The following is a 16359-nucleotide window of genomic DNA, read 5'->3' as shown; positions in this document are numbered from 1 at the left end:
GTTCAATATTGCATAGATTACATTTTGTTTCAGCAACAGAATAACTGGATCTGGGACTAGCAACCAGTACTTCTTCAGCTGTTTTTGGTCTCCAACTCCCAGCAGCCCCAGCCAGTACGATCAATAGAAAGGGATGATGGGAGAAGGAACATCCAGAGCACCAGAGCCCTCTAATACTAGATAGCTTTAGCAAGTAGCAGGCCATGTGGAAGAAGAGAAATGGTGCAGGAGTGTGTTTACAGCACATCAACATCTCTGCAATGTTGATTCCCCCCCCCCCCCAGTAAGCAGAAGCAACTGAGCTCTTAGGAGGTCCAGTGAGTGCTACTATACCATCTACTACTAGTCTTAGCCAAGCCATGATCTCTTAGCCTTGGTTCACCATCTTAAATACAAGAATACTAAAACTGATGAAAATCAGCTGGACAGGTGGAATTGTGCCTACTGTAGAGCTGAATGGCAAGGAAACCCTAGTTCCTGCCCCTGTGCATGTGGAGGAGCAATGGCTGCAAGCTACAACAGCATGGAGTTCTGCGGGGGAAGTCAAGATATGAAAGAACCCAGTTGCTAAAATGTTGCTGTGGAAACCAGAGGATCCTATTTTGGGGGCCCAGGGGTACTTCTGAAACTATTGTGGGGACCAGGAAATACCTATTTCACAGAAGAAATAATAGTGATGCTCAGAAAAGCTCTGTCCCCAGAAAAAAACAAAAAAACCCTTTCATTATTATTCATCTTCTTGTGACCAGGTGGACAAGTTCATTGTTCTTTAAAACCTGGTTTATATTGTTAGTTTCAGTACTGCCAAATTTGGTGTAAGGAGTACATCCTGTTGCATTATTTGAGAGATTTCTATAAGCACCTTCTCCCCAAACCCGTATGTATCAATACATGCCCACCTGGTGACACATCACCATCCAACAGAGTGGGGAGGAAACAGATGCAGTGTTGGCCAAATACCTGGGTGTCAAAAACCAGCTGTGCGGTACTTCTGACCCTGACAGAAGCAAAGATTGATTTATAAGCTGGGTTTCTCCACAACCCTTCCCAGTCTCTATCATCTATGGAAAGCTGCAAATTTTGATCCCATCACAACTTCTAACCAGCACATCCACCTTCAGTGGATTTTATAAAGAACTGAGAGTAACAGGGGTCAGCAAACTTTTTCAGCAGGGGGCCATCCAGTGTCCCTCAGACATTGTGGTGGGCCAGACTATATTTTGAAGGAAAAAAAATGAACGAGTTCCTATGCTCCACAAATAACCCAGAGATGCATTTTAAATAATAGGACCACATTCTACAAATGTAAAACATGCTGATTCCCGGACCGTCCGCGGGCCGGATTTAGAAGGTGATTGGGCCGCATCCGGCCCCTAGTTTGGGGGGACCCCTGGAGTAAGCCTTTATCTGTTCTATGATAACAATAGTTGTTCAAAGGCCTTAAGACTCCATGTTCCTTCTCTCAAAGAACACCACAGCATAGCTGCCAAGTTTTCCCTTTTCTCGCAAGGAAGCCTATTCAGCATAAGGGAAAATCCCTTTAAAAAAGGGATAACTTGGCAGCTATGCACCACAGCAGAGATTGGTTCAGGCCAAGCATACATCTAGCCCAAGACTCTCAAAGAACTGCAGGCACAATATCCCCAGGAAATTTCTGCTTGAACGTTTTCAACTGGACACAATAGTACTGATGGAAAGGGAGCATGTATCTTCAGAGTGACATTCAAATTGAGACTTTTAACTATTTTCATGGAAACCACTTTGCAAACTTAGTTATCCACTATGTATATTAAAGCACAACAATAACGTTTTTGGAAAATAATAAAACCTGGGCAACATTCAAGAATTTAACCCATTAATTTTACTGTAATTATAAGCACATTTACTGTAAGGTTTGCCTTGGGGTTAATACACAACAGCAAGAACCGCAGGTTTATGGGTTCAAGCCCAACATTGGGCAAAAGATACCTGCATTGCAGGGGGTTGAAATAGATTACACTCGGGGTCCCTTGCAACTCTGAAATTCCATGAGTTTATGGTTCTATGAACTGGTTATGTAACAAAATTTCCCAAGCAACTTTTTTTAAAATTTTATAAACTTAGGCAGGAATTAAATTAGGGTTTTATCTTGAGTCATAAGCACACAGATTCTTACAAACGAAGCAATGCCTTTTCTTCACCACAGCCAGGACATTAAATAATATTGAAAATAATGGGATGGTGGATAGACATACACCCCGGACCAAGAAGTGGGAGGATGGAATTTGGAACCTCATAAATGTATCATACTTTGGCCACCTCATGAGAAGAGAAGAATCCTTGGAAAAGACCCTGATGTTGGGAAAGATGGAGGGCACTAGGAGAAGGGGACGACAGAGGACAAGATGGTTGGACAGTGTTCTCGAAGCTACGAACATGAGTTTGACCAAACTGCGGGAGGCAGTGCAAGACAGGAGTGCCTGGCGTGCTATGGTCCATGGGGTCACGAAGAGTCGGACACGACTAAACGACTAAACAACAACAACAACAAAATGTATCATTATGATTTGCATACACACATTCCCCCAAGAATTCTGGGAAATTGAATTTACCCCTCAGAGAGCTTTAATTCCAAGCACCCATAAACTCTAGTTGCCCAAATTCTTTGAGGGGGCAAATGTGCTTTGAATATGCTGTAAGCAGAGCTTTCCAAAGTGTGTGTCATGACACATTAGTGTGTCGATTGCAGTGTTCAGGGGTATTGCATTATATATGTCCGTATCTCTTATAAGGGGTAAGTTTAACCTCTGGTTTGCTATTAAAACCAAATAACTGTGTTGTGAAATGATGCATGTCTAAAAAGTGTGGTAATCTCTGCTTTAAAGGAACAGGCTGCAATCCCAATCTGCAGCCTGTTCCTTTAAAGCAGAGATTTCCACACTTTTTAGACATGCATCATTTCACAACACAGTTATTTGGTTAAGACCTACTGGGTTAAGACCTACTGAATTCTGCAGATCTGCTTCTACCCCATAAACTAATCCTACTTTTTAAAGAAATGGCAATGATGTAAAATGGGTCCTCTTAGCGAGAGAATGCACAAATCCGGTATGGCAGGGGTGAGAATGTCAGACCCATCCTAAATTCACAGCTTAATGTCTCATTCTTTGGAGCCTGGAAAGTGAACTTCTGAATTAGGGCAGTGAAGAAAATAAAGAGCTCGGTCCTTGCCAACTGTTCTCCCAGACAAGCTCGCTTTCCTAGAAGACAAGGAGGAAAAGACTGTTTCAGTGGAGAGCTTTTGCTACTGTGAAGAGTGGCACAATTTAAATAACATGGGCAGATCAAATAATTGAAAAAAAAATTATGTTGTTGCAAAATAAATATAGAAGTCATTCCTACTTCCCAGTCAAGCAAATGGGAACACTGAACAAATATGATCATGGTTTTACAGAATTTGGAATAGATACATTTGAGATACATAAATTTATCTCATAAGCAGATTTGGAACAAAATTCAATTATATTTTATTAGGAATCTACCTAATCTGCATATATCTTAGCTACCGGTGTGGCAAACAGAGTTTAGTTGTTCAAGTTCCAGATGGAACCGGGTTTTCTGTTCCTTGAGGAAACATTGTGGAATAATAATACCTAATAATAATAATAATGACAACAACAACTTTTTATTTGTACCCCGCCCATCTGGCTGAGTCTCCCCAGCCACTCTGGGCGGCTCCCAATCGAATATTAAAACAATACAGCATTAGCACAATTACAAAAGTCACAAACAATACATAAACCACATCTAAAAATATACAACCGAATGGAAAACAATTTTCACATAAATCAAAATCTAAAACTAAGAACACAGCCTTAATACAGTTTAAAATAATATAGGTAAAAAATGACAGGAATGTAAACAAAACAAAACGGACTCCTCTCTTCCCAGCGGCAGCAACAGTCCTTTATAGATCCCATCAGCCCCGCCCTGGGCCAGGTGGTGAGTGGCAGGACTGGAGCCTTCAGGCGCCGGGCAGGGGAATCAGCTATACAGCTGCAAATAAAACTTTTTAAGGATGTTGTAAAGTGCATTATACAAATGTGACATTAGATGGTGAGCTATGGCAAATTCAATATATTTTTCAAAACATTTCTTTAAAAAGCATTTTCACAATGCTTCTTTATATGTGTCTAGATTCCACCATTGTAAATGTACGCCAGGTGTTGCCCCCCCCCACTTGTATATTCGAGCCGCATAAATTGATTTTCTTTCTCCAAAACTGCATATGAGATAAATTTCAATTATCATTTATTAGGAATCTTCCTAATCTGCATATATCTTAGCTAAGGGTGTGGCAAAAAGAGCTCAGTTCCTCAAGTTCAAGATGGTACTGGGTTGCTCTTCCTTGGGGAAACTATGAAAAAATACACCAGCTGTTGTTCACTTGTGGAGCACCTGAGAAAGATGTCTGTAAATATTCCTTCAAAAATCCACACTGCTTACTTGGTGTGTGGGAAGAGTATATTAACACCATTTTGTGTAGCTTCATACCTCCTATGGTAGCCATTTTGTGACATGCACACTGAGCACTTCCTCACAATCCCACACATGACCACTGGCCCCAAGAGGCTGCCGACCCCTGCTATATACCAGGCTCCCAGAAACCAGTGACGTAGGAAGGGAGTGCGGTGGGTGCGGGCAGCTCTGGGTGTCATCACTGGGGAGGGTGACCACGGGGCCTGGCCCGCAGAGCGCCTGAGCCACACATCTCTCCTGGGGAGTGATGCGGTGGCTCGGGCACCTGCAGACTGCCCCGAAATGGCAACGTAGGGCTTGCGGACTCGGTGGAGGTTCCACACAGCATGCTCTGCCCTGGCTTGTCCCGCCCCTGGGTGCTGGGCGTTTGCACCGCCCCGGGCACCTGAGCAACTAGCTATGCCACTGCCAGAACCAAGCCACCATCATATAGCCGCTGCTGCAATTCTGATGAGCAGCCCATGAACTTTTTTACCTGCGGAGAATGGCAAGAACGCTTCCCTTTTCCTGAACTGACCATTTTCGAGGAAATGGCCAGGATTAAACATATCTGGAGTTTCCCACACGTCCTTGTCAAAGAGCAGTGAGGTCAGGTCGGTGAGCAACATGGTTCCCTGCCAAAGAAGAAGCAGAAAAGACACCAGATTTAAACTAGCACAGAAATCTTCTTGTTTTGATCAGTGCAAACACAGCAATACCAAGCCTCCGATTCTGTCTGCCAAATAAGAAAGGATATGTTCTGAAATGAGAGATTCCCTATGCATTAATTCAGTAACCCATTGAACCACAACTCAAGAAAACACAGGCTCCTTTATAGATTGTATAATACTAGACTTTGCCAGAGTGTTTAGATTTAAGATTAGAAACACCAAATGCCGGTTGCTGTGGTTTTGGGTGGCTAGTAATGGTTATTTTAAAAAAGAAAGTGAAGAAGAACATTAACTTTCCATTCAAATGTTTCAGAATGTGGTTGGAATCCATTTTTGCATTTAGCCAAAAGTCTATTTAGCCCAAATCCCTCCCTCCACTCTAGATTCTGATCCAGAACCACATAACTTTTAGAAGACATCTGAAGGCAGTCCTCTATCAGGAATTTTAAAATGTTTTATATTTTACTATGTTTTATATATGCTATTGTCGGGACGCGGGTGGCGCTGTGGGTTAAACCACAGAGCCTAGGGCTTGCTGATCAGAAGGTCGGCGGTTCGAATCCCCGCGACGGGGTGAGCTCCCATTACTCGGTCCCTGCTCCTGCCAACCTAGCAGTTTGAAAGCACCTCAAAGTCCAAGTAGATACAGTGGTGCCTCGCTAGACGAATTTAATTCGTTCCACGGGTCAATTCGTATACTGAAAAATTCATCTAGCGAATCCCATAGGAATGCATTGGGAAAAATATTATTATTATTATTGCCCATAGGAACGCATTAATTGAATTTCAATGCATTCCTATGGCAAACCGCGATTTGCTAGACGAATTTTTCATAAAACGAATTCGTCTAGCGAGGCAACCTCTGCTCGAAAAATCTCTTCGTTAAGCGAAAAATTTGTCTTACAGGGCATTCGTCTAGCAAGGCACCACTGTAAATAGGTACTGCTACAGCGGGAAGGTAAACGGTGTTTCCGTGTGCTGCTCTGGTTCGCCAGAAGCGGCTTTTGTCATGCTGGCCACATGACCTGGAAGCTGTACGCTGGCTCCCTCGCCCAATAAGGCAAGATGAGCGCCACAACCCCAGAGTCGGTCACGACTGGACCTAATGGTCAGGGTCCCTTTTTATATTATATGCTATTAGCCCAGGGTGGCTGGGGAAACCCAGACAGATGGGTGGGGTACAAATAATAATAATAACAAATTATTATTATTATTATTATTATCATCATCATCATCAACAACAACTTTGGCTTCAAGTTTTTGCATCTTAAAGGAAGATGAAAGGAAGATGAAAGGAAGAGAAGAATGGTGTATCTGCTTCATATTTACTTTGGGAATATGAAACCCAGCCAGTGTAGTGTCCTTAGTTGTCACCCGGGGCACACTCGAAGGCAGAATGTTGCTTATTCTTTGAATTTCATGAACAACCGCATTGGTATACGGCATGCTGTCTCTGTCACTCATGGCTGGCTGGCGAGACTGGCCAATCACAGAATCTATTTCCGCTTGGACTTTGGCTGCAGAGAAAAGAAAATCTGCTTTCAACAAAAAAAAAAAAAGAACAGACTCGATCTAAGATCTGTTGGGGAGGCCAATCTTTAAAATTTAATGGATTTGAACAAATAGAGAATCGATATTTAAATGGATGGATAACCAAATTTTCACTTATTGGCCCCAATTTTGATTTGGACCAGTCAACTGAGTATCCTGATATTTTAATAAAGGCACCTACAATGTGCATCAGCATAGGAATAGTAACATGAGATTTAGAAATAAACAAAAGAATATCATCTCCAGATGAAACCTATTTGTATCCAACTGAATTATGTACTTCTCCACAGATCAACGGTACCTATGCTGTCTAATAGCGCAATCTAAGGGTTCCGGGCATCCTTGTCTAGTTCCTCTAAAGTAGCAAAAAAGCATGGCATTTACTATTACTGTAGATGTGATCAAATTGTATAATATTGTTACAGAAGCCCGGTGCCTGTCTCTCTCTCCTCCAAGCAGTGGCAAGAGTGCATGGGGCCACAGGCACCCACACAGGGTCTGTGTTCCTTTGGAGAACAGAAGACATGGTGGAGAAGGTTGTGCTTTGAGAAGTATGGTTTCTTCACCTATGTACACCTTCAGTCTCCATGCAGGGGGTCCAGATCTTACAGCATGGCCCACAGCAGAACAGGAAACCTTTCGTGTCTGTCTCCCAGTTATAGTAAGAGCTGTTTGACAGTGGAATGGACTCCCTTGGGAGGTTGTGGGCTCTCCTTCATTGGAGATTGTATTAGATAACTATATATGGAGGCCAATCTTGATGTCCCACTGCTGGCTGCTCATTGTGTGGTGATGATGGAAGAGCCCTCCTGTATAGCAGTATCCCATTGGTGGAACTCCCTTCATTTGGAGGTGCACACAGAGCTTTCACTAGTGGAATTTCAGCATTGCCTTAAGACTTGTTTCTTCACCCTGGGTGTTTCCTTGGGGGAAGGTGAGTTTTTTCGGTTAGTCCGCCTGAAAAGGAAATGTTCTGTCTGCTGCAGAAATGGAATTGCCTTTATTGCACGGTTGTGCTACCTACTCTAATTATTTTTACTTATCGTTATTGCACCTAATTTTAGATGCAAAGATTCATATTAAACAACCAAAAGAGAAAACATCTTAACTATTACACAACAGCAAAAATAAGGGGTGGCATTCACAACTAGACCTACTCAGTAGGCCCATTAAAGTTAACTGAAACTAATGAAGAAATTAGGATCATCAATCCATTTATTTCTATTTATTATCACTGCTACTAACATGACTATGAATAAAGCCATAGTATCACAGGAATAGCCAAACACACTCCTAAACCCTAGCTACTCAAACTAATAATTATAACTTTTGAAATGAAAACAATGATGTTGAAATGAAAACAACTGAAAAGGTTGAAAATAATTTATGCCACACAGCATTAAGTAGCCATTAAGTTAGCCTTGCTCCCCGTCGTTGGGGGGGGGGGGGTCTGTGGGGCTGCCCCGGTGGGGGAGGGGGGAGGGGAGTACCTGGGCTAGTTGTCCATTGATAATAGCAAGCTTCTCTTGTTTGTATGTTTTCTGTCTTTTTTATATATTTTCCCACAACAATTTCTGTTTTTGCTTTATTTATTTATCTCTTTTAAAAATTACTTGAGTGTAGACATGACTAAGTTAGGTCCATTAATTTCAATAGGTTTGATCTCAGTAGGCCTTCTTTGAATACAAGCCAAAGTAATGAAAGACATTGCCAACTACAAGACATGAGCCAACTACAGTTCTACCTTGAATTTCTGGATAAATGGCCATGTACAGCAAAGCCCAGCGCAGGGTTGTAGAAGTTGTTTCTGTTCCAGCAAAAAACAGATCCAGTGTTGAATGTAGGAGGTTTTCTTCATGGAAACTGGAAGGGGCTTCCTCCTTAAAGCAAAGAAAATGCACCAGGGAGTTAAGCTGCCATTAAAAACACCATCCTACTGTCAGAGCCACATGTCAAGAGATGAGCAGGAGATTCAGTGACTCTTATCCTGCATCTAGACTTCAACAGTCCTGTGAATCACTGATGCTGGCATGAAGTTTGGGATTGTTCTGGTCAAGGACGCCAAAGCCCTATAGAGAAGGTATTAAGACAACTGAATTCTTTGGTCATGAGATGCCTTCATTACAGTGATTCTTTTAGACATGTCAACTGTTTGCTGTCACAAGCCACAGACAAGTGGTGAAATCCCAGCAGTGAACAAGTGGGGAGGTGTCTCCTCACAAAATACATGACTTCATATTCCTGCATGCAGAAATGTATTTTGTCTGAAGTCATAAACTCAACAGAAAGAATATGGGCAGCCACTAAGGACCATTCAGACAAGCCACATGACTAGTTCTGGTTTTTAATATTGCTTCTCTGCTTTCTACTACTATTTTATTATAATATACTAGCTGTACCCGGCCACGTGTTGCTGTGGCTTAGTCAGGGTCCTCGTTTCCCAGGACAGGGGGAGGATGTGACCCACCCCTGACCCCTGTCTGTTCCCCCCATATTAAGGATTTGTTGTTTGGCGAGGGTCTGTGGGGGTCCCTCGGGGGATCCTGGTGGGGTAGGGGGTAGGGGAGTACCTGCAGGTAAAGTTGGGGAGGGTCTCCCATTTCCTCCGTGGTGGAGGTGGTCCTGGGGTGTCCTGGATCTCGGTGGACTGCCTGGATCTTGGTGGGTTGCGCGGTGAGTTAGGAGAGGAGGAGGGGCGGGATTATTACCACACAATGGCGTCTATTCCTTTGATGTCCACTGGAGGGTGGTATTTTTTACACAAATTCAGGTTTTTACCTGCCTATAGGTGTGACATCTGTCCAATCTAAGTGCATTCAAACACTCGCATATTCGCATGTGACGTTGTGGCCAAATTTGAATGCAATCGGGCAAGCGGTTTCGGAGAAAAGTGGGCTTTAACAAACATGGACCTTTTACATCTACACACACACACACACACACACACACACACACACACACACTTTTTGTCCTTTTCATCTCTCACCTTGGCCATTTCATTTAGGTAGGCATCAATGAAGTCTCTGGGTTCAGATGGGTTCCAGTCTTCTTTGTGTTTTTCAATGATTTCTCTCACAAAGGTTTTCAACTGCCCCCATTTTTTAAAAAATGTCTGATGGGGCCCTGGAAGGTATTTCATGATGGTGGGAATGATATCGTACAGCTGAGAAAACAAACACTAACATCACATATGTGAGGCAAAACCCTCTGAAAAAAACATTCACATGCCGTTGGCATGGGAAAGAGGCTAGCAGTAATAAAGGATGGTGATCACAGGCTCAAAGATGGCAGACTCTCTTGGAACCAGAGGAAATCTTGCACTCATCACTGCTTATGATGGGAACCCATTGGCAATGTCTTCACTTCTTTGTTAGAAGTGTATGGACTGCAAATCAAATGGCATCATGGTATTGAGTTCTGCACACCTTCTACTTCACTGATTGACTTCCCATGAAGATGATTACCATCATTTGAAAAAGGCATGTATCAATGTCTGCTCATGTCATGAATATGTAGAATTTCTATTTAATGATACCCATCTGCATGAGTGTCAATTTACAGGTCGTAACTGCTTTGTGTGCAGAATTAATTCATGTATATCGTTTGTGATGACATCACTCTGTTCCCATACCAAGATAATATTCAGCCAAACATGTTCTTCTCATCCCTTAAAAATAAAATCCTTGCTGAAGAAACCTGAGAACTCAAAGCAAATGAATAGTCATCAAGAATGTTGGAGCCAAAGCAACTCTATTGTATTTGTCCAAAAGAACTAAATAAGACCTACCATACTCCAAAAATTTCCCTGAATATGGCATGCCTCATCAAGCAAGCGCAATAGCTTATGGAAACGGCTGTTATGGTAATCAAAGCGGTCCCCAAAAGTGATGGAACAGATGATATTTGAAACAGCATTATTAATCTGAAAGTGAGGGTCAAATGGCTGCCCTGGAGAGAGAGAAAATGGTGCAGAAGGAATTGGGATGCTTTTAGCTTCCATATAACAAAAACAGGAGGGGAACATCCCCATCAGAGACAGTATAGAGACACACCAATAAACCAAAACTATTGCACTTCAAACCCTATTCTATTTGCGACATTGGTTGTCAACATTATCAAAAATCTGCAGATATCCTCAACCCAACCTTTGTTCTTAAGTCTGTTCTAGTTCAGGGGCTTTGAGGTTCCAGCACAGAGCTTCACACTAGAACTTTCGTGCACCACAAAGATCCTCTGTGGAGTTTCCTATCAATACCCCCTTCACCATCACGAAGAGCTCTGGTTCTCACCTTTCTCAGCTTCTATTGCTTCGTTTAAGTAACGGCTTTCCTCCTGTATTCTTTCTTCTAAAGACCTTTTGCCCAAACCAAAGTTCCTGAGTGTTGATAAGGCAAACCGTCTTTGTTGTTTCCAGATGAGACCATTAGAAAAGACCAGCCCTAGATGGGAAGGAATAATAAGTACGTACAGCGAGTAAGTAGATTTAGCAATCCTTTTAATTACAAGATGGACTCCTCTCTGCTTTCCATTATTCTGCTTGCCTGCTCATGACATGCTGGAAAAGATTGCAAGGCATTAGAAACTACGGGTAGCTAATTTGTGCTTGTGGCTTTTATCTGGTTGCTCTGAGTTATGCCATTTTTCAGTTGGCTTTGCTGTTACTGCTGTTTCATTGATGCTTTTTCTGTGTTTTACTGTTTTGGTAGAATTTTTAATACTAATTTTATTTTGTCCTGTGAAACCCGGTGGGAACTCTTGATAGAAAGGCAGCATATATATATAACCTGAACAGTTTTAAAATCATACAGTCCATATATTTTATTCCTTCATTTCTGAGGGCCATTAGGTAACTCTGGTATTCCTTTTCTGGAATTAAGAGGTGTTAGTTTTCAAATGGGTATCCCACTCTAGCCACTTCTACAATTATTCACATCCTTCATTTGCTCACTCTGAATAGATTTCTCTTTTCCGTTTCATTTGCATAACTTTTTTGCTATGTGTTGGGCACCTGTGGACCTCAAGGGGACCTGCTTCCATTCCCACTGCTTTCCCCTTTCTTTATATCAATGGATGCAATCACAGGGACGGCTCAGCTCATCAGCTTTTAACGGGCATTAGGTGTCACAATAGACTCCAAATTCCTGAGTCCATGCTAGTGACCCCACTCATGACCTCTACTTACTGCAAAGGGGCAGTGTTGTTTCATAAAGGCCATTCATTTCTTGGCAGCTTTGCATTGAAAACTGCCATGCAATTGGCACAAATTTACTTTAATCTCAACTACTGGCCTAAGCAGAAAAGAAGCAACCTGGCATGTACCCAACAGTCATGTGAATTGCATCTTGCTCAGCAATGCTTCATGGATCAGGTCTGTAGGCGTGCAGCAACTTGCCTGGTTGACTATGATTGAATAAGAAATCCACTCAATGCTTTCTGTTGGGTGCCATTGCGGGCTATCATTCACCCATGTGCCGGGTTCTGATTTGGGAAGTCCCAGGGACTGTTTCCCAGACAGCAAAGGGAGCCTCTGGGCTGAGCTTGCTGCCTGAGTTATTGGTCCTGCCCACCTGCCTAATTAGTGAGTGGGCACGGGTCACCCAGTATGTAATATAGGACTGTGGCTTGCTCTGCAGCCACTTTCTGTTGGATCTCCCACCCTTTATATACTGCTGTTGCATATTGTTCTGCTCGACCTTGCTATGGTATAGCTGGTTGCCTGGTATCACCCAGATATTGGTTGTCATCTCTCTCAGTATTGGGGAAGACCAAAGAGTAGAAGGGATGCCTTGCTGTGCAATATTCAGGTAAGGAAGTAAACCGGAAGGGAATTAAACGTCAGCTTATTTCAAGCCATTGGCATGCCACAAACATAGTTATGTGCATACATGAAGAATAGCAAAAAAATGTTTATGTGGATACGTTTCCCAAGGCTGCTGGTATAGAGGAGATTCTCCCTCCTTGGGTTGGCTTGTGAACTATAATCCTTTTCCCAGGACTTACCACATAAGCAAATAAATGACTGTGAAGAAAATACTACCTGCTGCATTCATGCACTACGTAACGTCAACATATTATTCCATCACTACTAGGGATGGGGCAAAAAGTCACTTCAGCTTTCAATTAAAAGCAATCTTACTGCATTCTCAGTTCTGGAAATAATGCATTCAATTCGGTGGCAAACTGAAGAACAGAAAAATGAGGAACTGAATGAAAGAAAAACTCTCAGATTCCTCCACCTCTAACAATTGCGGGCCAATAATGATATGCTGTTTGATGCACTACAGAGCCAGACTCTTTGATTGCCACCCAACACTGAATAGTCAGCTCAGTTATAATCTAAAGAGTTTAGCAGATATACATCTATGCCACAACGTATTTTGGTTTAAAGATGCACGAAATGCAAATGCAAATTAGGGAAAGATCTAACAATCAGTTCTGAAAATATAAACTTGAGAAACAATCCAAAAGGTTGCACAATCAGTGCATACAATGAAAAAGAAAAGAGAAAAGCAAACTTTAACCATCTCAGTAATTGACCATGTTAAAAGAAACTTACCGAATGACCCAAATACTTGAGCAATAACAGGAGGTTTTGGACGATCTACAAAGTTTTCACCCTGATGGACAAGAGCTTCTTTCACCAGTTGCAGTCCACTCACAACCACAAAACGCATGTTTCCAACCTGAATGCTAAACACATTGCCGTATTTTTTGGAAAACTGGAAGGAGAGTGAGAAAGAAGAATTAAGATTGTGTGTGTATATGTGTGTGTGTGCGCGCGCATGTGTGTGCGTGTGCGCGCGCCTGGTACTTCTTGAATGCCTATATGGAAACTTTGGTTGCCATCAAAAACTTTGGTTGCTATCAAATATATCAGGGACATCAGAAATGCTGAAAAGGTTTCCAGGGACTGTACATGGACAGGCCCCGTCCATCCTCCACCTGCCATCTATTCACAAGAGCTGCTGCTTATGTATTTGTGGCAACTTAGCCTTGTCTACCACACAGGGTTGTTGCAAAGATAAAAGAGGAGGGAGGGTAGGACAATGTACAACAAAACACACAAAATACTTTGCAAACAGTAAGCAAAAGAAAGTTGTGGACACAGATTTGGTACAAATAACTGATGGCAAAACAGATCCTCTGGGTTCAGAGATAATACACATCTGGATACCAGATGCTGGGAACAAACAAAAAGAAAGGCCTTTCTCTTGGGGCCCCATGTGTGGGCTTCTCACAGACATCCAGCTGACCATTCTTGGAATCAAGATGCTAAACTACAAAGCAACTTATCCTGCAAGGGTCCTACACTCCTTTCCAGTGCAAAGCAGGGGTTAACCTTGCTAATCTTTGGTTGTATGGCAGCCTCAGTGAGGCCAAAATCTGGCGCCTCCAAATGGATCTTCTCAATTTTGGCCCACTTGGCTTGGCACCCTAAACAGAGAAACCAACCCCACCACCCTAAATCCAGGGGTGCAATGTTGTTTTTAACTCAGGCTATGGCGCTTTCCTTCATCCTTACCTTCAGTACTCCATTCTGAGGATTCTTGAAATCCATATGTAACAAGTTACCCAGAAAAGGAAGGCACATGGGCCCTGGGGGAAAATTCCTTGGGCGAATCTTTTTCTTGTAATCAGCAAGAAGTATAAATGTACCCAGAAACACCAGAACGACCTGCAGGGACAAGGCCTCCCAGAAGACAGAGAGCAGCTGTAGCAACATCTTCACAGTCTTCTAGCCTGGCTTTGTCAGAACAGATTGCAGTGTGTCAAGGGAAACCCAAATCTCATGCAGCTAGAGCAGCCACACTTCTCCTCTTGGCTAAAGTTCCTGAAATAAATAAGGGCAAAGTCTATGTGAATTGCTATATATCACACCCACAAAGAGGCAGGAAGGAGATGACTTAATGACTCACTGTACCAAGGGGGGGGGAGAGGAGAATAGCAGCTTTCTGTATTAGAATATTTCCTTTCTGTTTTCACTTTTGTGAAACAGTAAAGGATATTTTCCTTCATGACATTTCTAAGAAGGAGTTTCTGCCACTGCAAATCCAAGTACTGTCCATAAAGAAGTTAATAACTTCCCCTAAGGAGGACGTGTTTGGACCAGCAGTAGTTTCAGCAGCTCTGACCTCTGGCTAGCGAGGTCAGGGAATTCACCCTACTTGCCTTTTGTTCAGTATTGCATGGTATAGATTTTGCTTTGGCAACAGACTGGCCAGACTGTTTGGGAACCAGCTCCTCTCCAGATGCTTTTGGTCTCCAACTCCCAACAGCCCTAGATTGTATGGCCAACAGTCAGGGATCAGTGGAGAGCTCTCTAGTGCTAGACAGTTTCAGACAGTAGCACACCATGTAGAAGGGGGGAATGCAAATTCATTGCCAGGAGCTCTAGATTGGCTCCATCGGTGTGTGTTGAGTTCCTTTCCCCTCCCCTCCAAGTAAGCAGGAGTAACTCAGCTCTTGGGAGGTCTAGTGAGAACCGCCTTACCTTGGGGGGGGGTGTTACTGGTCTTAGCCAACCCATGATCTCTTAGCCTTGGTTCCCCATCTTAAATACAAGAATACAAAAACTGATGAAAATCAGCTGGGCAGGTGGAATTGTGCCTACTGTGGAGCTGAATGGCAAGGAAACCCTTGTTCCTGCCCCTGTGCATGTGGAGGAGCAATGGCTGCAAGCTACAACAGCATGAAGTTCTGCTGGGGGAAGTCAAGATATGAAAGAACCCAGATGCTAAAATGTTGCTGTGGAAACCAGAGGATCCCGCCTTTGGGGACCCAGGGGTACTTCTGAAACTATTGTGGGGACCAGGAAATACCTATTTCACAGAAGAAATAATAGTGATGCTCAGAAAAGCTCTGTCCCCAGAACAAAACAACAAAATAACTTTCATTCTTATTCATCTTCTTGTGACCAGGTGGACAATAAGTTCATTGTTCTTTAAAACCTGGTTTAAATTGTTAGTTTCAGTACTGCCAAATTTGGTGTAAGGAGTACATCCTGTTGCACTATTTGAGAGATTTCTATAAGCACCATCTCCCCAAACCCGTATGTATCAATACATGCCCACCTGGTGACACATCACCATCCAACAGAGTGGGGAGGAAACAGATGCAGTGTTGGCCAAATACCTGGGTGTCAAAAACCAGCTGTGCGGTACTTCTGACCCTCACAGAAGCAAAGATTGATTTATAAGGTGGGTTTCTCCACAACCCTTCCCAGTCTCTATCATCTATGGAAAGCTGCAAATTTTGTTCCCATCACAACTTCTAAACAGCACATGCACCTTCAGTGGATTTTATAAAGAACTGAGAGTAAGCCTTTATCTGTTCCATGATAACAATAGTTGTTCAAAGGCCTTAAGACTCCATGCTCCTTCTCTCAAAGAACACCACAGCAGAGATTTGTTCTGGCCAAGCATACATCTAGCCCAAGACTCTCAAAGAACTGCAGGCACAATACCCCCAGTAAATTTCTGCTTAAACGTTTTCAACTGGACACAATAGTACCGATGGAAAGGGAGCATGTATCTTCAGAGTGACATTCAAATTGAGACTTTAAACTAATTTCTTGGAAACCAATTTGCAGACTTAGTTTTCATTTTGTTATCCACTATGTATATTAAAGCACAACAATAAC

At 42.7% G+C, this 16359-nt stretch overlaps 1 protein-coding gene across 4 annotated transcripts in view; it reads right to left on the bottom strand.

The window, feature by feature from the left end:
• LOC118088452 (cytochrome P450 2J4-like) overlaps positions 1 to 16359 on the bottom strand; it is a 28824-nt gene that overhangs the window by 1162 nt on the left and 11303 nt on the right. Inside the window, exons 1-10 of one of the 4 annotated variants that reach the window (XM_088673972.1) lie at positions 15211 to 16296; positions 14242 to 14550; positions 13276 to 13438; positions 11009 to 11158; positions 10507 to 10667; positions 9706 to 9882; positions 8464 to 8599; positions 6498 to 6685; positions 4994 to 5132; positions 1839 to 3239 (exon numbers count right to left, since the gene is read on the bottom strand). In XM_088673972.1, coding sequence (XP_088530098.1) covers positions 3064 to 3239; positions 4994 to 5132; positions 6498 to 6685; positions 8464 to 8599; positions 9706 to 9882; positions 10507 to 10667; positions 11009 to 11158; positions 13276 to 13438; positions 14242 to 14442 — 1491 coding nt within the window. In that variant the 5' untranslated portion in view covers positions 14443 to 14550; positions 15211 to 16296 and the 3' untranslated portion in view covers positions 1839 to 3063. Of the gene's footprint in view, positions 1 to 1838; positions 3240 to 3644; positions 4036 to 4993; positions 5133 to 6497; positions 6686 to 8463; positions 8600 to 9705; positions 9883 to 10506; positions 10668 to 11008; positions 11159 to 13275; positions 13439 to 14241; positions 16297 to 16359 lie in introns of those variants that run through there. The other 3 variants (XM_035122126.3, XM_088673971.1, XM_088673973.1) reach the window with 3 other exon arrangements.

Source organism: Zootoca vivipara, chromosome 7, assembly GCF_965207765.1.
Source record: "Zootoca vivipara chromosome 7, rZooViv2.hap1.1, whole genome shotgun sequence".
Taxonomy (NCBI): domain Eukaryota; kingdom Metazoa; phylum Chordata; class Lepidosauria; order Squamata; family Lacertidae; genus Zootoca; species Zootoca vivipara.
The sequence above is the reverse complement of the archived record's forward strand: the minus strand, read 5'-3'. Positions and strand labels throughout refer to the sequence as shown.